Source organism: Diachasmimorpha longicaudata, chromosome 6, assembly GCF_034640455.1.
Source record: "Diachasmimorpha longicaudata isolate KC_UGA_2023 chromosome 6, iyDiaLong2, whole genome shotgun sequence".
Classification (NCBI taxonomy): domain Eukaryota; kingdom Metazoa; phylum Arthropoda; class Insecta; order Hymenoptera; family Braconidae; genus Diachasmimorpha; species Diachasmimorpha longicaudata.
The window spans coordinates 6,230,434-6,253,923 of record NC_087230.1 but is presented as its reverse complement, the minus strand read 5'-3'; the positions used below and the strand labels follow the sequence as shown (position 1 = coordinate 6,253,923).

At 37.7% G+C, this 23,490-nt stretch overlaps 2 protein-coding genes across 2 annotated transcripts in view; both read left to right on the top strand.

The window, feature by feature from the left end:
• Positions 1 to 11,635, top strand: part of LOC135164113 (acetylcholinesterase-like) — a 56,586-nt gene extending 44,951 nt beyond the window's left edge. The window contains exons 4-6 of the mRNA XM_064124173.1: positions 1,052 to 1,215; positions 3,980 to 4,137; positions 5,887 to 11,635. Of these exons, the coding sequence (XP_063980243.1) occupies positions 1,052 to 1,215; positions 3,980 to 4,137; positions 5,887 to 6,005 (441 nt within the window). The 3' untranslated portion in view covers positions 6,006 to 11,635. The remainder of the gene's footprint in view (positions 1 to 1,051; positions 1,216 to 3,979; positions 4,138 to 5,886) is intronic.
• A 2,963-nt stretch (positions 11,636 to 14,598) lies between these two features.
• Positions 14,599 to 22,495, top strand: LOC135164138 (venom allergen 5-like). Its single transcript, XM_064124224.1, has 7 exons — positions 14,599 to 14,771; positions 17,436 to 17,557; positions 18,134 to 18,215; positions 19,864 to 20,024; positions 21,221 to 21,321; positions 21,412 to 21,506; positions 21,886 to 22,495. The coding sequence occupies exons 1-7, from the start codon at positions 14,678 to 14,680 to the stop codon at positions 21,933 to 21,935; spliced, it is 705 nt and encodes a 234-aa protein (XP_063980294.1). The 5' UTR covers positions 14,599 to 14,677; the 3' UTR covers positions 21,936 to 22,495.
• Positions 22,496 to 23,490: the final 995 nt, after the last annotated feature.

Below are 23,490 nucleotides of genomic sequence, written 5' to 3'. Positions count from 1 at the left end.
AATAATTAAAAAACAGCAGAGACCTCGCTGTAGGAAATCAAGATGTGAAGATCTCCAGATTAATAAATTGCAGAATTAATGCCACGAAAAATTCTCATAGATTCCTGGAATACAAGGGAAGAAATATCCTCATCTCTGTATTTCAGACTTTCCTGGCCGTTTAAAGAATATTATCTCAATTCGAACAGAAAATATTGATTTACCATTGAGTGTAGTATTACTTTATGTTGAATACCACCGATTGCTTCTTCGAAACCCATTGGGATTGATCTGTTGCACTAGCTCACTGCGAAAAAAAAATTTCCTCGAAATATTTATGTGCTATTACAAACACTATGATTTTCGCTGATTGCGACCCAGTTATAGCGTTAGAACGTTAATTTTTCTGAAAAAAGAAACCTCAAAACAGAGGCAAAATTTCCAGCGTTAAACATTTTGAAATTACGTGAGTTCTGTCACAAAATTTCAATGACGTTATAACTCATCTCCAATTACATCGTCATTCATTTTATGAGAGATTATTACTAACTTTTAGAATTACGTCACTAGTTCCCAGGGACCCATCCGTCATTGTAATGAATTTATCATCGAATTTTCATTCTGTACTGAATATCCCCAATAACTGGCTATTTATTCCCGAATATTAATGACATTTCCGGGATATTGTCTTTTCCTTTTCAGTAAACCCCATCAAACACAGTCCGTCCCTTTCAAGTTGAGAGTTCTCAATTCAGGAGGATATTTTATGTATCAATAAGAACTAGGGGAGTTTCCAAGAATTTATTCACTATTTTTATCGCACTTTTATCTCGTTTCCCTCGGAATTTTTTCCTTTTCATGTCATATTTTTTTAATATCTTTTCCACCCGCATCAGGTATTCTACTGCCGTAGTATAACGACTCATTCTCCCCCATGTCAATATTATTATGCAGTTTATTTTTACGAGACGCGAGAGATGAGTAAGAATATGACGATCTTTTTTAATTCAATGCCACTCATCTCACATAACGTTTGAATTTTCAATGTTTAACTTGTTGTTAAATGTTTCAGAGATCGAGCACAAATTTGTGGGGCAAGTGGATGGGTGTCATTCACGGCGATGAGGTCGAATACGTATTTGGTCATCCGCTCAACATGTCCCTGAAGTACGAGGAGAAGGAACGTGAACTCTCCATGAAAATGATTTTAACCTACTCGAATTTCGCATTTTCAGGGTAAGTGAGTAAGCCCTTGCCGACGTTACTCTACTCAGCCGAGTACGGCAAAGGTCCTCAAGGGAGCCGAAATTACAACCTAGTACTCGGTTACCCCATTTACCCAGCTCCTTTCGTTTTTTTTTTTTAATTCTTCCTTCTGTTCGAGAGAACTCCCTTGGGATGAATCGAACGTAGTATTCTCCTCGGATTATTATTCTTCTTGTTATTCCATAGTGCCCGTTCTTTAAACGTCACACATTTTTTGTGATTTTTTAAAAGGCTCATGAAGTGGTGGAACCACATCAAAGGTAAATATTTCACCTAGGGGAGAATTAATTCGTTGTGGTCGTGAGTATCGATTGAATCATCGTGATGGGAGACATGCAATTTCCAGCTGAATTTTCCTCCATTAATAATGGCAGCGTAACATTTTTCATTATCGATCTATTTCGCGTACGACTCAAGTTTTATTGGAAAATAAACAATCAAATTAAATTTTACTGATGCGGTTTTTTAGGGCATTTCGCGCGATATGAAGGGCATATTGAAGGTGTTAAAGAGCTTTCTGTACGAGGAGAAATGTCACTTTTGATAATTTATAGATAGATAATTTACCGATGTGTCGTCGTTCACAATCTCGGTGGTCGTCTGGGTGCGATGCGACTGGTGGCGATTAATTGAAGCCCTTGTCACCCACGAGGGGTCAAACCGATAGATTCGCGATCGTTGGTGGTCCTCCATTTTCATTACATTACCGTACTCATTATGCTAATAATATTATAATAATCAGGAGAATGAGACCGATGAGTTTTCAGTTTTCTAACCACAATACTGGAACATTTCATACTTTTATTCTGCTTGAATCCACTTTAATTTTCGTAGTAGAAAATTTCTTCAGTGATTTTTGCGTTTTATAACCCTATTCCTCAGCTAAGCTAAGGCCTTTCACCCAGCGATTCCCATTCATTTGGCCTCACACTGCTTGAGCATTTATATTTTTGTGCTGGGGGTCGAGAATAAATGAAGAAAGGAGGGCGATGGGTATGTGAGGCCATGAAGAGACACGTTGGTGAGATAAAATCGACCCCTTGAGTCCGGTAAGGAGTTTATATTTCCCGATATCTAGTCTTTACGACTGTTTTTATGGTCCCCATATGGCCTTATGCTGTGCACATATCCTACTTTCTTCATATGTTTACATTCATCGGACTTTACCCTTAATTTCCTCTTTTTCTCTTCGCTCAAGTATCATATTTTCATTTGAAAAGTTCTAACTGAATTATCGCAGAGAGTGCCTGAGCTTTCATAAATTCAATTGATTTTTCCGAAGAAATTTTGGCTGTGACTTTTTTATTGTGAAAATTAAAAAAAAGAAGTTGTGACCGCCCTTAATTGGCTCAATAATGTTAGTACGATATTTGCTATCCCATCTCCCCACAATCTCTCAGACATCAAAGGAAATTTATCAAGCTCTTCTCTTCCCCTTCATCATCTAAGTGTCCTCAAACATTAATATGAAGAGAGTACTGAAGAAAAAGCCGAATTAGCTCCATCATTCACCTCGTAATACCCCGTTAAATCCACATTATCAATAATTACGCATCACGGGAAAAATGTTTCAATCCCCTGTTCAAATATTTTTACATCCGATAATGGTGTATGCACAGAACCACAGAATGAAATCCAATTTTTTTTTCACCGTAATGTATTTCCATTTAACACAGAATATATCGTTGGGAATTTCAACCGAAAATACTCAAAACTTTTGCCAAAGTTCACGCTTATATTTTCAGAACTGCTAAATTAAATTTTCAATTCTTGATATTAAATTTAAACTCTCCATTTCTTGCAACATTACGGTGCGCTGATAATTCGATCGATGAAATACAATTTGCATAACTAATGATCAATTCGATTAAAACTACGGAAATAGCGGTATTATTTTCCGCCGCTCTTGGAAGGTTACTGAATTTTTAATGAATTGCGTATTGGAGACCCCACGTTATCTGAGTTCACCGCTGGTTTGTATATTTGAAGTGGAAATATTCGAAAAATGTGGGAACAGAATATTGGGAAAAAGCTGAGGGAGCGTATCACCTGATTTTATTTTATTCGGAAGGTTTCTTCCGCTCGCTTGGGACCGATAAAAAGAACCTCTGGTCATGATAGCTTCTCGCCGACCATTGGCCCTCGTTCCTCGGCGTATCGCTCGTCCATCGGCCAATGTCACTGTAAGACAACTGTAGAAATTGCACGTTCAAGCGATAAAGAACGAAAAAGTCTCGGATGGATCTTTATTCGTGAACTCTCGCATGTATTTGGATACATAGATAGGGATAACATGTGCATCGCATGTACATAAGTGCGCTTTGATCCTTAATATTATCCAATGGAGTTATCCATGTGCTTCGTAGAAACAATATTGTACTCAACCCCAGAGAACTTTCCCTTCCAGTCAATAACCCCATAAAACCTCAATGACCGTAGATATGTGTGGACAAGGAGATGTGAAGACACACGCATACTTAACAACCATCCCATCGCCATCGAATTCTCGGGAGACCCCTAAAGTCCACCCACCCGTTTTCCCACCCCCACCACCAATCCTCTGTCGTCCCTGACACACAAGTCACCCACTCAATATCCCCATAAATTACTCCACACTACACATACCCCATGTAACACCCAAAACGTGAATAATCAATTTGCAACCGGAATTTACAATGACCATAGCTGGCATGCGAGTCCCCGTATTACATAAAACCGAAATTGCGTGTTTCAGGAAGCCAACCGAGGGAGACGATTGGCCAGCATATACACGCGACGAGCCAAAGTATTACATCTTCAATGGTAACGAGACTGGAAAATTGGGGGTAGGACCGAGATCAACGGGATGCGCGTTCTGGAATGAATTTCTACCCCGATTGGAGGGTGTACCAGGTATGTGGAATCAAAATCTCTGTTTCCATTACCACCTGATACATTAAGGGAAATGGCTCATTCAAATTCCATGCATTCCCTTGCATAGACAGGGGGATGAAAAATTTTTTTTTAATTCAAAAATAAAAATAGACGAAATGTGTCAAAATGTGTTCAATACAAAGACTGGAAGAACAAATACAAAAATTACCTTTCCAACTGTAATTGGCGAGTGAAGTCAAGTTCAATGAAAATCGTGAGTCACAACTGAAATTCCACGTTTCTGTCACGTAATTTTTACGTAGAGTTCCGTTAAAATGAGTCATCAATTCTTGCTTACTACTGAGATTGAGATTGAGATAAGGTGCGAAGTAGGGATAGCCCATCCATCCGTGAAAATTTACGGATCCCGGAACATAAAAACAGTTTCGCACAAGTTATTGGCGGCCTGAGATTTTTTATGTTTTGAATCGCAATAATTCCGGAATTTTTAGTTAAATTCTACTAGTTCTCGAAAAAATATCTTTTCGTACTTGTGATGGTAGGCAAGCATTGTTACTGACAGTCTAAGAATTATTCCCTCTCGTTTCTGCAAATCTGGAAATATCACAAGGGCAAAGTGAGAGCTCTCATTCAGCCCCAGACGACAGAACTTTTTTTTTGTATTATTTCAATTAATTGTCCAATTACTAAATAAAGAAACTTAATATGAGTAGTACTTTAATAAATGACATTTCGCTGACTGGGTCCTCAGCCAAAGTTATTTCAACCTCTCGCTATTTTCAAATCTAAACCACCCAAAAGGTAATATTTTTTGTGATATTTCCAATGTGTGATATTTACAGTCCACCCATCATTGCATTATTCAATTGTCTATCTTCTCACGTGGCCTTTTCCCACAAAATCGAGGCAAATCGATCAAATACACTGATATCTGACACATCTATTCCTGATTTCACATCGACAGCCCTCCACCTTTCAATCATCACCTTGCAATCATCTGTAATTGTAAACTATACAAGTGTTCAGCGTGACAAATTTGGCAGTAGAAAAACTCAGGCACTGTCACGACACCTAGGTGGGGACGCAGTGTGAAAAAAAAACGAAGTAGAATGGTTTGGATAGAAAAAAAAATGAGAAGTAACGAGCGTCCTAATTAAAGCTGACCTGGTCCGCGTTATAACGAGCACACTCTTTTGCTTCTCTTCCACTTCATCCATCTTCTGTCACTCTACCTCTTGGGCTCATTTCTCCCGCTATTTCCACTGCTATTTGCACCCAACTTTCTTACACCTTTCCTATTTTTATGTATTGTATGAGCTACTCCGAGGCAAACCCGTAAACCACTGACCCTTTCAAAATCGATTACCCTAGCGCAAACCGATCTCCTAATTTTTTCCGAATTTTTCATCTATTTTTTTATCAAAAAATAGGCCAAACTTTTCTGGTCAGCAATCTGTTCTGGCAAACATATCCATTATTTATCTACACAAAAAAATACAAGTCGATATCGGTCCAAATCGAGTTAAAAGATCCACTCGAATCAAGCGTTAGAAATACAAAAAATAAATATTTAGTGATATAAAATACATTCGGTGGCAAAAACATTTCTTCACTAAATACTAGAATTATCCGTCTGAGAATCACAAAATATTCAATAACTTCCAAGACAGTAAAAACTGGTAAAGTTGAGGGTACACCCCGTTAACCCCTTTATCGTGAAAATTCTAATACCTTCAAAAAACATCCTAACACTCATCAAATGCGCAGATCGGACGCCCGAGGCTTGTAATGGAGCTGTTGCCTCGAGTGTATCAGCTGGCGCTGATGAGCTTCGTGCTGCTGCACTGTTGCTGGTAAGCTTGCTAACCATCAGCGGCATCATCTAGGGCCCTCCATGAAGCCAGATATGGATGCAACGAATGGTCAAACAACTTGGTGAAACAACCCGAGAGAACAAAGACACAAATGTCTGTAAATCACTGTGGGACACAAAACGACTGGGACTATCACTCGCTGATGATACGTAGGTGCTGATGGAATTGGAGAATACCTAGAAAATGTAGCTTAGGCGGTAATTATAAATCAGGTCCCCCCTCCCCGTGTAAAGAGTTTAAATAAATTAAAAGAATAAATAGTGTCAGGTGTGATTTTGAGGTGACGATGAAATGATACTAAAACCGTGACACGAGAGATATTTTTCACGATGCCTAATTTTCTTATGTGAACAGACATAAATGAAAAAAAAAAAAACGTATGTTCTGAGCATATTGAGAGGCGGCGGTGGATGGTGACAGATATATATGGAGTTAATGAATGACTCGCGTCGTAAAACTTGAATCTTCCATTTGGTACATATCACCTATACATACATTGAAAGATATTAAAAACACGAAATACATTATTAAATATACATATAGCATTAAATTGTGAATGAATAAGATGATGCATAAATTCGTAAATACGTTAGGGTTAAGTGAATTTTAAGTGAAACAAGAATAGATAAATAAATAGATTACGAATTTGGTGTTGAATTTATCCGTAGGATGAATCATCACTGATTTGACGATGAAATGATTAAAGATATATATTAAAAATTATATTGCGCCGATGTTCAAAAGACGGCGTGGACAAACGATTTAGGGTAGATTAGAGTGATTATGATTAACGAGAGAGATTTAAATTATTTTATACGTAAATTATTGTTTCACACCGATTCTTGCCTCGGCTTTCTGTCTCACCGATGTCATCAGTGAATTTTAACGAAATAAATACAGACTCTTAACGTCAACTCGAGGCTGAATTGAAACACCAGACGTATGCCGAGGCTGGACCTCGGCTTATCGATTAACAGGAAAAATATAATTAAATTTAATGAGAGAAGGAGATGAGGGGATATATGTGCAACAGAATAGAAAATGTTTTAATGGTTCTATTGGGTCATTTTGATTGATTCATTAGTCAAGCATGTTAAAAGTGAAAATAATTGATTAGATAGCGACCAGGCACCGGTAGGTTTAATGAAAATTGAGTAGATTTAAGGGAAGAGACATTTGTGTACGCTTGTTAGGTCTAGTAAGGATGATAAATGAGATAAACTAAATCAGTGTAATGAGGAAATGAATCATTCTTTTTGGTACCTATGGCATTTAGTGATTAAGACACCTCATGTCCGCCTTCATTTTCCTCGCACACACATATCATTAGTCTTTCGGTTAATTACCGAAGCATCCATCGATGTTCTATTATATAAGTGGGGAAAGAATAATATTGCAGCAAGAAATATGGCTTGGAGACGTTGTTGTTGTTGTTATTGTTGTTGTTCACAGTGCCTGGACGCGTGGCATATGAAAGAGAATGAGAAATGAGAGTGTGAGGTCTCAGTGAGGAAAATCCTCTCGAACAGTTTTTGACTGTAGAACAATATTTTGATCATCATAAATTCACAATTTGATCATTATAAGTTCTAGTTATCATTAGTGTGATGTACATTGTAATCACATCAGACTGATGCATGACTTCTTCTCATTGGTTATTTTACAGATAAAAAAAATTCAAAGTCTTTTCTTTTTTCCTAAAAAAATCTGGGTAGAGATTCATTATTCTTTTTAACTGAACAAGCAATGTAAGGATAATTGCTTAATGAGAATACAGTAGGTTCCTTTACCTCATTAGTCATCATTGAAAAATTACACGAGTACACTAGCGCTTGATTATAACGAGAAACTTATTTTTGTAATAAACTATAGAAAAAGAAGATACGGAGGACCTGTATGGGTTATTTTTGTTCCGGGTTTTATAATCGTATAAATTATTTTGAGAAGGATGAGATTATAATGAACCTTGACATTTTCACACCCTGCTGATGCGTCAATGAATGGACAATCAAACACTTGTGCGTATGTTTCCCGATTGTTTATTTTTTTTTTCCGTGAGAATTTTTTAAGATGGACGAATCCATACGTAGAACGAGTGCTCAAAAGTGCAAACTTGTTCCCTATCCTCCGACATTGCGTTAGATTCTTGGCACGTAAGTGGATTTGCTAGTTGAAGCCCAGGACTAAAACTACTGTAACATGTTTGCGCACTTCGGGCCAACTTGGCCTGAGGGGTTGAGTGTAGTTAAAAGAGTCAACCCTGGGTAAACGTGAAGACATCCAAGAGTTTCTTGTCAAATTTGTAAGGAAAATTAGGGACAAAATATATAAATCAGAATACTTTGTGAATGGATTTTTTGATGAAAGATCTTGAGAATTTGAAGGGAGCCTCTGCATGTTCGAGATTTCAGTGGGAATTACTAATGAAGGGAGCGATATTGTAGCTGGGGGATGCGGTTCGCTTGGGGAGAGAATTTAATAATAGAGTTGACCTCTTAAATAAATTATGTCATGGGATTTTCTATCGTGGACTCATGTGATTCGAATCATCGTTGATTCTCAATCGAATTACTTGTCCTCAGCTGAAATTAGCATAATTTCTCTAGATAAATTAAAATAATTTCATTGTAATCGCAGATTACCCCAAAAATTAAAAAGATTCTCTTCAGATATCGAGGTCTTTCCAGAAATTCTGCTGCAAATCCTTCACCAGTGAAGAGGATAATAAAACCAACGAGCTTGTCAAATCGGCACTTATCGTATTGACAGAAGCCATGACACGGGACGCCATTGAATAAAAAAAATTTTGTATCTGTAGTTTATTCGATATTTATCGAGGCTGGGTGAATAGCGAAACACTCTCGGTCTCGATGCGCTATGGGTTCCCTTTATTACCTCTGCAACTCTATCGCCATTCATATATTACTTTATTTCTCATGGGAACTTGTCGCTGATCGCGCTCTCAATAGTTGCTCCTTACCGATTTCTGAGTCAAAATGAGAATGATAATAGCGAGGAATACTTGGGGGACTAGAAAATAAAGTCAATGTAGCACATAGTGAGATTGAAAAGTGAAAAATTGATGTACGGTGTATATAGAGAGGGGAGACCAGCCCATTGGTTGGACCCTTTCCTCAATGAAGACACTGTAAAAACTAGTGTCTCCCGACGTCTTAATTCAACATATTTTTAGTCTCAGCTGAAGACAGTTGAGGACAGCGAGGCTGTGATGAGGAATTAAGCTCGTTACTTACGTTGTCTCGATTAATGACCCTGAAAGCTTCGTACATCGAAAACGAATGAGGCATCAAAAATTTAAAGCAAAAGATTTTCAAGTCCACTTTTCGATGTAGGTCTCACATTGTCGTTTCAAAATTTCAAAGAATTTCTTCATTAAAAAAATAGTGATTTGGGGAACTTTTCTTGGAGCTAAAAATGTGGGTTCAGAAATATAAAAGCGATAGAGTATTTTGGCTTCCGAAAGTGGCTAAAATTTGGGAACATCGACGTCTCTAAGGAAAGGGAAACAATCATCGTAACGTCAGACGCTAGTTTTTCAAGTGTGAAAATTCACGTAAAACAATAAAATTATGTATTTCCTGTCGAGCTTGCAACAAAATAAAAAGGGAAAAAATATATGTCAAAATGTGCAGCGTGTGTGGTAAGCTTATTGCTGTTTTGATCAGTCTTAGAAAAACATTGTCGGGGCGGATAAAGATAAAAATCTTGGATAGTCCGTTCGATCGCATCGCCATCAGTCTCATGGGTAAACACGATCATACGAATCTCAAATGCACAGATCCCGTGTTAATATTTCGGCTGAGGGTACTGTTTGTTGTATTAAGGACGAACAAATATTGAGTGAAAAAAAAATAATAAACCAATGAGCAGAAATAATTGGTGATTAGTTGATAGTTTCATGTGCGACGCGAATCGAACGGTCGGGACCACTTCGCGTCACCCACACCAGGTACAATACTTAGTCAATTATGACGGCTTTAAAGGTCGTACCAAAACGATCTTCGCGTGCAATCTGACTTCTCCGGAAGTTTCGTACCTATTTATGTAATTTTCCATGTTGTTCTTTTAGATTTCATTTCGGTGTTTTTATTCCGTGGACAAGTGGTGAAACCCGATCAGGAGAAAAGTGCCCAGAGAATACTCAGTCTACATCGAGCAAATGAGTTTTTACGGTCCATTTTACCCGGGTACCTCCAGGGTAAAGGTATAGATTTTTTATGAACGTGTGTTCAAGATAATCTATCCGTTGGAGAGGAAAATAATTTTCTGCGTGGAGAAAAAAAATTGGACAATACTATGCAAAATATTGGGCGAATTTTAGTGCGAGAGATGATCTTGAGGAAAATTTTGAATCAGAAAAAATACTGTTATTATGACAAATGACATTAGGTGCGGAAATCTTTTCGTGGGATAATTTTCCGTAGCATAAATCGTGAATCTTACAGTTTTGGTACAAATTACGCTGACATTCACTAAATTGTTCCGAGTCAGCCGACAAAATTCACTATTCATCTTGGACTTTTGTTTGGTAACTTTTCCCCAACTTTTTTCTTCGTGTGGTAAAACTGGCAACGGAAATTTATCACTGACATTTTTATGAAAACGACTGCTTATCAAGATTGATAAATGTAGGAGGGAATAAGATTCACTGGGTTTCACCACTTTGTTACTGAATTATACAGTCGTTCACGTAAAAAAAATATTCAATAGAAAATCCCACTGCAGCTGTTGGAATTCTAGTCACGATGATTTGCAAATGTCTCGTATCTTTCCCGTTAATACTCCGCAGATCGCGCTGTGGTTCTTCGGTTTTTCAAAAATACACAGTAGCAATGCACATTATTCATTTTCTTTCCTTCAATTTTTTCATCAGCGCCAAATAAAAAACTGTCAAGATTAGAAGAATTGTATTAAAAAAATCCCAGAATGTGTTGGAATTTTCTATTGACTGTTTTATCCTCGCCTTCGCCCAATCGACTCCTCTGCGAATTACCGATTTCGCCCAACTGTGGCTCAACGACAAATAAATCGAAGAAAAAATAAAATCGACGATTGAATGAACATAACTGTAATAATAGACGTAATTACGCCAACTGATACGAATTAATCATCTTTACCGAACTTTCCTAATAGCTTTCCCCCGAAATTACCCTCGAGGAGGCGTATGGTTTCAAAGAGATAATTCACGTGGTATCGCTAGGAATAGCGAATAAACAATGTTTTATTGATAATGTCAGCGCCCCTTTGATCCCGTGGACATTTTATCCAGAATAATGAATATAATACGTACATGGTGAGTATTTACATATTCATCGTTGACCCGTCGTCCCATCCCCTTAACTCTCCCACCCGTTTATCCCCCAACCTCCACCCAAAATTGACAAGTTTAAAGTGTAAACTAAAATTTATTAAAGAGAGGAATTTAAAGCTTCGCTTTATACTTTAAACAGATAATAAAATGGACGACGTGAGAATGGATAAATCTACTGTTTAGGTTATAACTTAAAAATTATTATTATATAAATAAATATTATGAATGTTAACGTTGTATGTAATTATTATATCTGGAGCTATGTAATAGAGATTAAATGTAGTTAATAAAGTAAACGTAATTACCACTAGTTTTGTTGGAGTCATTTACAGTTTTTTTTTAGGAAATGATCGGTAGGTTGGAGATCAAATGAGGGAGATTGTGAAGATAATACTTGAAATTTTAATCTCAACACATTTCTCATTTCCGAGGAGTTTCTATTTTTAGAAAAGAGTTTCGTGCTATTCGCCATAACCAGAAGCCTCGAGAGAGAGATACGATATTATGCAGAATCGAGGTACACGGGAAGAGGAAGCTGAATGAAATAGGAAAAAAGATTACTTGATGAACTTTTGAGCGGTTCAGTCAGGTGGGTCTAGCAATGTTTTATTGATGGCCCAGATTTTATTGGACATGAGAAGCCACTTGGAGATTATAGAGGGGCCCAAAGTAATGCCCACCAGCATTTTTTACTGCATTTGTTAATTAGGGAATTTTATCATCTTAAAAACTTATCCATTTTCTATTTACTTATTTTATTTTGCTGAAGACGAGGGGGGTGTATGCATGCGGGTGAGGGTAGGGGCTAATAGTGCACATTTATAATCGTTTAAAAAAAAATAAATCATCGATTCCGGTACAATTGTTCTTCAGATTGACTAAAACTTGTCGGAGCAAAAAATTTTCAACGTATGTTTTATTTTTTTTTCTATTTTTTCAACTATTTTAATTGTCACGGTGAAATATGTGAACTCGTAAAAGCCCTGCAGTGTACGTTTGACAAATATACAGATTTTGAATCATTCGCCCATTTTCATTCAATTTTCACATTTTCATTCAGCGAAGTTGGAGAGAAAATAATAGTTTTTTTTTTTTGTTATTTTTTATTTTCGTATTACGGGAATAAAAAGTTTTACGAGGCTTCCATGAAGAGTTCGGCAACTACAGTTTTCAAAAGGCAATTCAAACTTTTGTCCCCGTTTAATCATCACACTCGCATGGATGTCGGAGTACGGAATACGGTGCAATCGTATTCCAATTATGTCATTCAATATTTACTCGAATATTCGTCATTGGGTTTGCAGCGACCGTTGGATGTAAAAATTTTAAGTGGAGATACGAGACCTTGATTAATTTCAAATGCACGTAATCGAAAATTGCAATTAATAATCAGTAGGATAATACAATAATGATCACTGAAATCGTAGAATGACGATAACTATGACTCACAATGTTATTGTTACTAATAATATGACAAAAAATTTTGTTGAAATATCCTGCTTTGTTTGAAAAAATTATCGCGAGAAAGTATCTGCGGGTAAAAGAAATTTGAAATGAAAAAAAATACTGGTGGGAGCAGAGACAGACGTTTATTCGCAATAATTTCAAGTGGGGCATCCGAGAAGAGAATTATAATTATAGAAATTGATGGTTATTATGCCGAGGGGTTCCAATATGATAATTAAAAAAACCAGGAGTTCTTAATTCTCGTGGAGAACCGGACTTCTGCTCAACTTGTATACACTTTAGTGAGGAAGCTGGATCGATCGAACGACCATTTCCGGCATGCGCAGACCAAGAGCCCGCTTAGTGCTTCAAGTCGGCCAAACGAGTGATGGGTGAATTCACCGCATTCATGATACTTGTTCAGGAGGTGCCTCAAGGTCTGCAAGATAAACGAAATTAATCAGGTTTATAGTCGGCATTAATTCAGTCAATTTAAAATGATTCAATTGATTCAGTCACTCGTAAAAAATGTGATTTATGACTCGCCGGCATATCTGGATTTTTATCCCACTTTGATTTTTTTTTCGTTTCGAAAGGTGATTCAGAACTTTTCACTACATTTTTTTTTTCTCGGAGATATGCAAGTCCTTCGGGGACTTTTTTTCCCGTTCAACCTGCCTTCAACATTTATTTTGAAGCCTCCGTTCAATTCTTATTCAACTTTATGTTGCAAAATATTTTGCAATGATTTTTTTGCTGAAAGTTTAAAGCACAAATTGCGATCCGTATTAGAAAAACTTCCTGAATTCGCGGAAAGTTTTGTCGTAACCCCCAGGGGATTCTATTTCATTTCAATTAATCGAAATCCTTAGTGACTTTTAACAGTAACATTTTTTTAAAGCCTAAGGCACATTAAATCAATTTTTTGAATGAAGGACTTGTTTAGAAATACTATTCGCAGTTGGAATACGAACGGAAATGCTTCACCGAATAAAAAAATAAATGTCCATTGGTTTGTCGGAATCGTTTCCGATATGCAGATGGGAGTCGTTATTTGGCAGAATTAATTCCGATGATATTCGGATATGAATCTGGAACTTTTATTTATTGCCCCGCAGCAAACGCCCATCAAAAATACATCAAAGCACTGTTACAGAAATTACAATAAATACATGCAGCCCCTGAAATTCATATAAATTACATACCGATATGAAATTTTTGTTAAATTCTCCATTACTTCATTCATCCCAATTTCATTATCTTGAAGAGATTATTCCCTTTAAAAGAGGGCGGAGTACATATTCCCCCAAAACTTGGGATGCTCGCTCCCTTTCCACTGCTGAAATTGGGCCCTACGTTTTCAAAATTATTTTCCAAAGACCTTTTCAAAAATCCCCTAACGACTCTCCCTAATTGTCCTCTGCAAAACATTCAATTACCCATCGAAGATGTTGTTCGATGAGTCAAAAATATCTTCAGACGAATCTGCGGAAGGTTCTCCCAAAGATTTCCGAAAGATATTCCAAATACACGTTTTTTTCTTTACGGGATAGTAGTCGGTCAATCATAATTAATCACACCGTGTGAATTTCCTGGAAATCGAAGAAGGATGGGCCGGGAAGCTGGCGAATATGATGAAAAAAAAAAAACTCGTCAAGTCAGTGACATATCGCAGACTTGCGATCGCCAAATCCCCACCAATAATCGTGGGATCTCATTTGTGAATGTGGAATCCCCCACACCCACGTTTATGGGCCGCCTTGACATCGTGGTCACTATAAAGCCCATGTCAGACAGCATGTCCGACAATTGATCAGTGTTCGCGTTTCGATACGAGTCACATCACAGTCACTCATTCAATAATTGACTGAGACAACATCGTTACTGTATTAAAATCGGGAGAATCATGATTTCAATCATCAGCAAATGGATTATCGTCCTGTGCCTCGTGGGAGCACCACTGCCCATCACGTCCTCATGCGCGGGAAAAACTGTATTGAGTGAGTTCATACTATTTTTGAATATTCATCTCCACCGAACCAGCTTGGATAGATCGGGGGTGGTAAAAAATTACCCGAATGCTGAGAGGGTAGTCAAATAAAAAAAAATGTAAAGTAAACGCGTCGCGAATGTCGTTTGCGATTTTTTTTTAAATTTCCGCGTCGGTAAAAGCTGAAGGAGAACGATGTACAGATGTCCGCATGAAAATAAGGGACCACTTTTCCGAATTTATTTTGGCAGATAAGGATAATTTTTTAATTACGGAACGGCATCTTCAATTTTTTTATTACTAGGAAACAAAGTTCGGGGATGGCCCGTCCAATCGTGTCCGAATCACTTGGGAAAAATTACGATACCGTCAGTTAGATCTTGTGATCCGATTATTCCGCAATCGATGAGAGAAAGTGAGTAACACAATTTTTACTGAGCATTCCTCTGTGTGCCCGGTACATGAAGGGAAAAACCCTATTCGAATTGGCTGTAACCCGTTTGCGGAAAGTAGTACGTAAAGAGAAGAATTAAATAAAGCTTTTTAAAGCCCGAGCGAGTAGAATAGTGCGATCTAACCGTTTAAAGTCGTGTTCCGCAGCATATTCTAATCCGATTGGGGCGAAACATTGAACGTTTCAGATTTCTTCGCTATCGTGTCTATAAAAATTATTAGGAAACGATTATCCATTACGGATTATGCTAATTATACCTGTATTTCCATTAAACGGATTTATCCCTAGAAATTCACTATCGTTTCAGGAAAATTCCAGTCTTCTCTAAACTTTTAAAAAGTTACTGAGGAATTTCAACGATTTCGAGAATTTTAGGGGAAGTTTCTGAAAGTTCAAATAATTTCCTAGTGAATACTCATTTTCACGTGAAAATTCCTAGCAAATTACTAAATTTTCATCCGTCGGCTGTTCCAAATGTACGACTTTGTTTCCATATTCGGGGCATTTAAGATCTCTCTCCGGAAAATTAAACCAAATTTATTGTAGCATTTCAACAGCATACAGTCCATTCTTCATTACCAGCTTCCTTTTCATGTAATTACAATTGTGTGCGTTTGTTCCTCTCGACTACCACATCAATCACCACCTTTTGCTGCGTTGCATGCACTCCTCTGACCCGTGTAAACGCCTGCAACTGCCGAAAACCTCGATTCATCATAGTTGAACTATTCAACCGATACAAATGAATGAATTCATCGGTTCGGCCGATGAATTTCCCCCCGTTGCACTGCAGTTTGTTACAAATCTACAGACGAGGTGAAAACAAAAATCTCACACACACCAGTGCGAAGGATTTTCTTTCCGGAAATTAGAGGGGCACGGTCGACGTACACACCCGCACGATAATTCAAACTGTGTCGTGAGAAAAAAATCCTCAAACGATGTCAGCATTTTATATATTCAATCGAAAATTGTTTAATCCCAGCATATTTTGATGAACCTTTTGAACGGAATTATTTTATATTACTATAGTTATTCATAAATCTGTTATATATATGGGTATGTATATATGTATTATTAGATATACAATATTTTGTTGTATACCCTCCTGATCTATTTATTTTCCAGATTCAAAAATTCTTGAAATCCTGAAATCTCTAGTCAGTCAAACCCGAAATATTTGGCGCTCTCAAAACTCCCACTCCTCGATTTCCTCATTTCCGCCATATTTTGAAGACTCATGTTCCCCAGAGGAACTCTCCCTTACCCTCATTTTAAAATCACCCTTCTACCTTTGAACACCTCTTGTGAACAGCTCTTCGCTTCTTCAACTCCCCTAATTTAAAACTAAAGTCATTTCTTCGGAATATAACAATTTTTTAACTGAATAAAACAACGACCCACTGAACTTTACGCAGAATAGGAATCTTATTCCATGAAGATCCCATGACGTGGGGAAGTAGAGCGACGAAGAAAAGCTCTTCACCGATGTTTCTTAGGGTCTTTAGGGCGGAGCATTACTGAATATCGAGTTTGCTCGCGATCACTTATCTCGTTCGGTAATTTTTCTCCAACTTTTTTTCTGAGAGTAGGATCGATCGTGCGGGTTGATACGCATATGGACTTCTTCGGTGTGTGAGGCATTACCATACGGCAAACATACACTCGAGCCCCTGGCCTCTCTCTCCCGCGATGATGGTTCAGGTAACCAAGGTAAATTCATTAATTTCGCACACAACGGTGAGGAAGATCAGGGGCGCAGGCGTGACACACACTGACGATAATATCGTTGGCCTACCACACTTGGGATCAGCTTTATGCTCATGGGACTCAACTCCGTGTCCTTCCGTATACATATTTTTTTCACTTTTATTGTCGGAATAAATCTGAATTGTTTATCGGTCTAAGTGAAATCGAACGATTCGTTATTTCTCGGGAAAGACTGTCTCATCTCCTTCAGCAGTTTACTATCGCAATTCTCGAATTTTAATTGAAATGGATAATTCAAACTAAATTTGTTTATTTTATTTTGCTGAATATATTCGTGTTACACTGGGTGCCTTTATCACGGTGCATTAATCAGGGTTCAAGAGCAACATGAATTATCCAAAATACTCCAGCAGTCTCGGCCGAGTGATTTCCGCAGTTTTGTCATTTATTTTTTACATCTTTTTCACGATTTTTTTTAGCATTATCAGTCATGGGGTTTCTCGTTCGCAGGAACTGGGGGTTTATCCTGCCAGGATAAGCAAACAATTCTTGACGAGCACAATCGCTTGCGCCAACTCGTTGCACTGGGCCAGATACACGGCCAACCCAGTGCTGCGAATATGATGGAAATGGTGAGTAAAGAGAAGTATTTACATGGAAAAGTGTTTCGAGGTTTCAGAAAATTATAACTTTGTTCTTTAAAATCTCTGGTCGTGAGATAAGAATTTGCAGAAATTGTCCATTCTTCACTATTCGTTGAATCAAGTTTTATTGAAGAAATGTTGAGGAAAAAAATTACAATTTTGTTCTTTCCTTGATTTTCCTTAAGGGAAGAACTTGGACTGCAAGCGTATTTCCATCGTGATTTCTTTTTCATACGTTTGACTTTGTACAAGAAACACCTGAGTTTGTCGTTGTCATGGGAAAACTGACAGGAAGCCCGATCAGGGGATTTTAATCCTCCAATGCATAGTCTTTCGATATCGAAAATGAAAAAAGATCCGGGAATTTTATTCCGGTTATATGCGGAAATACTGACGTGGAGCGTGAACGAGTGTGTTAATGGATTCCACTGTAATCCACGTGGAAAGCTCGGATCAACGTCACCTGGCATTGTCCTCTCTCACACGAAATGCAATGTTTTTTAAACAAGAAATATTCTCTTTTTCGTCTCTTTTAATTTCGGTTTACCTCGCCATTTCCAATAGGTCTGGGATGATGAACTCGCGACAATGGCGCAGAGATGGGCAGACAGTTGTGCTGAGAATCATGATGCAACTCGAAATGTCCGTAAGTACTGGCAGAAGTGATTGTACACAATCAAACACAATCAAAAAAATTATTCTTAATTATTAATAAGAACTGCTTTACGTCAAAGTTCATTTCACTTTCAGTGAATTTTTTTATATATTAAAGATTTGTAGTAATAAAGGGCGGAATTTTAATATTTTCCGGGTTCGTTATTCTCGGTTTAGCACAAAAAACAATCGCTTTGTTCCCAGGAAAAGTTATTCCATTGAAAAAAAATTTCAATGGATTAATTACACTCCAAAACAGTCAAGTATCCATTTTACCCCACTCACCTGCACATAAAACCTTGTAAAATCATCACGGTGCAGTAGAATGGGCACTATGGTGGCTGTAAAACTCGTTCAACATTATTTTTAAAAATCCAGCATAATTTTCCTGCACAGTGCTCATTAAGGGCACTTGATGGACACGAAGTGTTCGGATTTCAGTGAAATTTAATGGAATCCCGAAATTCATGCAACATTAACCCCTCACGTACGGTATCGATGCACACAATAAAAGAGTCTGCATCGCTCTCTCTCTCTCTCTCTCCCTCATATGAAGGGGTGAATATTCCGGTATTCAAATTAATTCTGTCATCCGGAGTCAAATTTTAATACGGAGTCAATTTCTATTTGTCACACTAAACCGTGTAGATTAACAGAGTAATATTGAGACCAAGGGAGTGTTGATTTTCACAGGGAGGGAAAACTTTCGGAAACTTTTATGAGCAAAAAAAAATTTGATGGAACGTAACGTAGCATCAAGTCACCAAAGTTATAAAAATTGTTGAAAAATCACCTGACAATTTCGGACTTTTTTGGCGAGAAACTCGAGAGCTCACTCAACGTGTCAAATTTCGTCTCTTTTATTCCTATAAAAATCGTCAGAAAAGGACGAATTGTAACTGAATATTTCTCTCTGTGCACTTCACTCGCTGCATTAACTATACACTTTCATACTGAAAAAGAATGTCGACCTATTTTTATTTTATTTAGTGACCTCATAGTCGAAATTCACTCCGATTTTTTTTTATCATGACGAGTATCGACCCATGGGAATGCCTCTTTCGAAAATGGATCATTCCCAAATCCAAAAATAACTATATCCGATATAAAAAAAATTGGGAGTCGACATGCTGTAGCTTTGATTAGATAGCGATTTCCAAGTACACAAAACAAACTAATACATCTCTCTAGACCATAAATATCTACTCACGAGGAATCACTGAATGTCTCCCACTCGTCTTTTTCATCGACGAAACAGCCGGTGGTTTGACGGGTATATTTAATCCAACAAACGTGTTACGAGCTCGAACGAGCTCGATACGACGTAAAGCAGTCCACTTGATTTTCTTGTTAAGGTGATCCTTTCGAAGTAATGTAGCACTCAAGCTATTAATGAATGGCATTAATAGTCCCAACTTGTCTACCACCTGCAATCGTCATAAACCTGTTGCCCGAATCTCTCACATAAAAATCTCTCATGCATCATATATTCATTCATAATGGCCAGAGGCATGAAGGAAGCCATAATCAACAAGTTCAATTGATTCCAGTGGAACGCACGTGTCCAGCCTCATTTTTGAGGCCCAAAATGGTGAACTCGAGCCACTGAATTAAATATCCCTGTTCCTTAAAATTCACAGGGAGATTCGCGGTGGGACAGAACATAGCACGCACGTGGACGACCAGGCCCCCGGGGCCCTACGATGCGGAGCCCAGTTGGAGGCGACAAATATCCGGGTGGTTCAACGAGGTGCAACATTATCAGACTGGTTACAGCAGAGCCACGGGCCATTACACCCAGGTACGTAATCTCTTTCACAGGTGCAGAAAACAGTAGAACTACAGAGAAGACTTACGCGCTGACAAGAAAATCTATTGCCAAATATGTATATTAACTTGCAGCCAGTAATAATTTACAACATACTTCCATAAGGCATAGTAATGTCTAGTGAATTTCGTCGTAATTAGTAAATGTTTTTGGCACAGGAATTTTTTTCGGGTCTGAAAGTGTGCGAAGCGACGAACTCGGAAAATTTTAGTGCCGGTACGGGAAGTTTCATTAAGAAAAACCTGAAGTTTTTCTCCGTCTTCGAGCGGAAACTTCATTAGATTAAACGCAGGGAATTCGTGAGAAAGTAGTAAAGATACGTGTTGCGATGGCCGTAAGTAAATTGCGCCATTAAAGAAAAAACTACCATAGTTTCCACGGAAAAGTCAACGTTCACTGAAGATTGTAGATTTATTTTCACTTTTTTGGGCATCGACTTAACGCCGACATTTATTCTGAGTATTTTACCGTGTATCTACTATATCCTCAAATAAATTCTATTCCCCCATCAGGTCATTCCCCTCTTAGATTAGTGGACCTCGAGATCAAGATCTAATAGCGAAATGGGATTCATCTGACGAGATAGTCGATGCCCATTAGAAGAGGGTGAGGTAAAATGGACACATTTACCTTTTTTATAAGTTTTTTTATAATATCAAGTTGGACCTAAAATAGTGACAAAGTTTCATCACTCCCTCCCCTTTCGAGAATGACTGCATTTTTACACTCCATATTTACTTCCCCAGAATGAACAATTACTATTTCCATCAGTACTTCTAATAATAGAAAGAAATTACGGAGCAATTTTATTAAAAAAACGTACCAGAACTAATTTTCGACTGCTTCATTTTGCCCCATATTTCACTTCTCCCCGCTCTCCCCTATCTTCAAGGAATTTCGATTACTTCCCCTTATAGACACTGTTCCCATTCGTGATAAGATCAACCCCACAGAGAGTTGCACGGAACATGTCTCCAGGATTTTCCCACACGTGATCAACTTGGGACGAAGTAGCAGGGACAAGAACGGAACAGAAAATAACTCAAATTGTTTTCCCACTAGTCACAATTTTTCCCCTTTATTTCTATTTCTGTCGGATTAGTTCTTACTCCGTATAGTGAACTCAGGTCCATGAGAAACCAAGGAGTCACGTATCTCGGGTGTTTCAGGTGGTGTGGGGTGACACGTTTGCAGTGGGTTGCGGCTATTCCTTCTACTACGATCCAGCGCGTGGATATACCAAGAATTACGTCTGCAACTATGGACCTAGGTGGGTATATTGCGTCTAGTCATACCTTCTGGTTTGTGGGGTAACTTGATCGATGGTAATCACTATTTTTTTATGTTATGGCTCCTCCAGTGGGAATTTGCTGGGTTATCAGCCTTATCAATTTGGCCAGCCTTCGTGCAATAGCTATGGAATGACCTATTCGAATCGATATGCTGGGCTATGTTGTAAGTTTTTAGTATTAGGACAATGGACCCGGTAATGAAAATGTTCCATGTAGAATAGTTTTCCATTTTGTTAGATGACCATTTCACTACATATCGTACGAGATCATCAAAAATAATTGCAAATAGAATGATAACCAACTGAATAGGCAAATCATCATCTGGTGATTCTTTTCAAGAAGAAATCGTCTTTGAATTTTTCCTTTTCACTGAAAAATATCGAACATATAAATCAAATAAGCAATAAAATACCGGAGTCTGTGGCACAGAATACGAATAAAATATTCTGGCAAGTGCTCGGCATTTTCGCATGAAGTTGGTACATACATGAAATATTGAATCTAGATTATTAATATTCCATTTCTATTTCTCTTCCCTTCAGCTCGCGGGGGGTTTTATCATCTCGGCGCACTCTGCGCTTACGTTTACTGAGGTGAGGCCCCAATGTGACACCCCATAGTCAACATTCAAATTCTCCATTTTAGTCCTGAGCGAGAGAAGTGCAGAAAGTGAAACACGATGAAGAAAAATAGAAAATATAAATGAAGGAACGAGCGCATCATTTATATACTCATCGCTTCGCTGAAAACTAGTCTAGGCCTACGTAAATTGCTCCCACGAGTTTATTCCCTCTAGTCGAGAGTTTTTCAGAGTTGAAGTTTCTTCTGGAGATACTGAAAAGCCTCGTTGTCACTGGGAAACTACTGTCTCTCGTGTCTCGCCCGAGGGGATCCTCGTGCGCTTCACGGAAACCACAGGAGAATTTTTTTTTTCTAGTTTAAATTGTTGGAATGACACTGGTGTAAATATCTGTGGTGATGTTGGGCCAAGGCCATTCCAATTTTGGTGATAGATTTGGGATTTTGGATGCTTCTCTAGTCCGTTAGGTAGGAAATCGGTAGGTTAATCGACGCTATGTTATTATGTACAAATGTCAATGTTTGTTTTAGCCGTCATGTACGATAAATGTGAATAAATAATTGATAACAGAATTTCCACGGAAAATTGAGACACAATTTTTAACAGTAGCTAATTAATTGAATGAAATACTATTTGAAAGAGACATTTTTATTCGATCCTGGAAATACAACACATTAATTTGGGTTGAAATAATTAGTCGATTGGGATTTTATTACTAATTAATGGGAGGATTCATTACGTTGAACCACTGAATCCAGTCCATCCCTCCAAATGTCAATAAACGTTCCGAAAAAAAAGAACAGCTCAACTGATTGAACAGTTATTCTCCTCATCTTCGTTTTTTCGTCCTCCAGGACCAATTCATTCCGCTGTTCAACAGATTGCTTGGCAGTAGTTGTAGATATTCTCCAGTTGTCTTCCATTGGTAACTCCCAACAGTTCAGTCCTCATCACGGAAACTCCAAATGCGGATAACCGAGGTTGGAGAATCGTGTGATGAATAAAATCAAAATCACGTCGAGAATTCATAACACTCAATGCAATTTCATCGTTATGAATCTGGGGAGATCGCGTGACTGGATGCAGATACTTGCTGTATAAGCTTACTTTGCATGCTGCTGATGGTGGAGAATAGGAACTATCGTGAAACGTTGAGGAAATACTAATGAAGAGATAGATGATTTTTGAGGGAATTGTGAGGTCGATGCACACTTCAAAAGACATCTGATTTTCGTGAGTGAGACTTTATTCATATAGATATTTTAAAATATTCCATCTTCGCTTTAAATAAATACAATTATTGGGATAAATTGGTTGTTTAGGTATAATGAGGTGATGTAAATTCCAAAAAATACCATAAATTTTTTTCAATATTTTTTTATTTAGATTTTAAAATATTAATTTACCTAGAAGCATAAAATGTATTCACAATAACATTTTCAGTTACTTTACAATTATCTCTATACATCTCGTTCATTAATTTTCCAATTCATTGAATTACTAATTCCATGAATTTATTATATAAATGGAAGCCAGTCCATTGCGTAATTATACCTGCACGTACCAT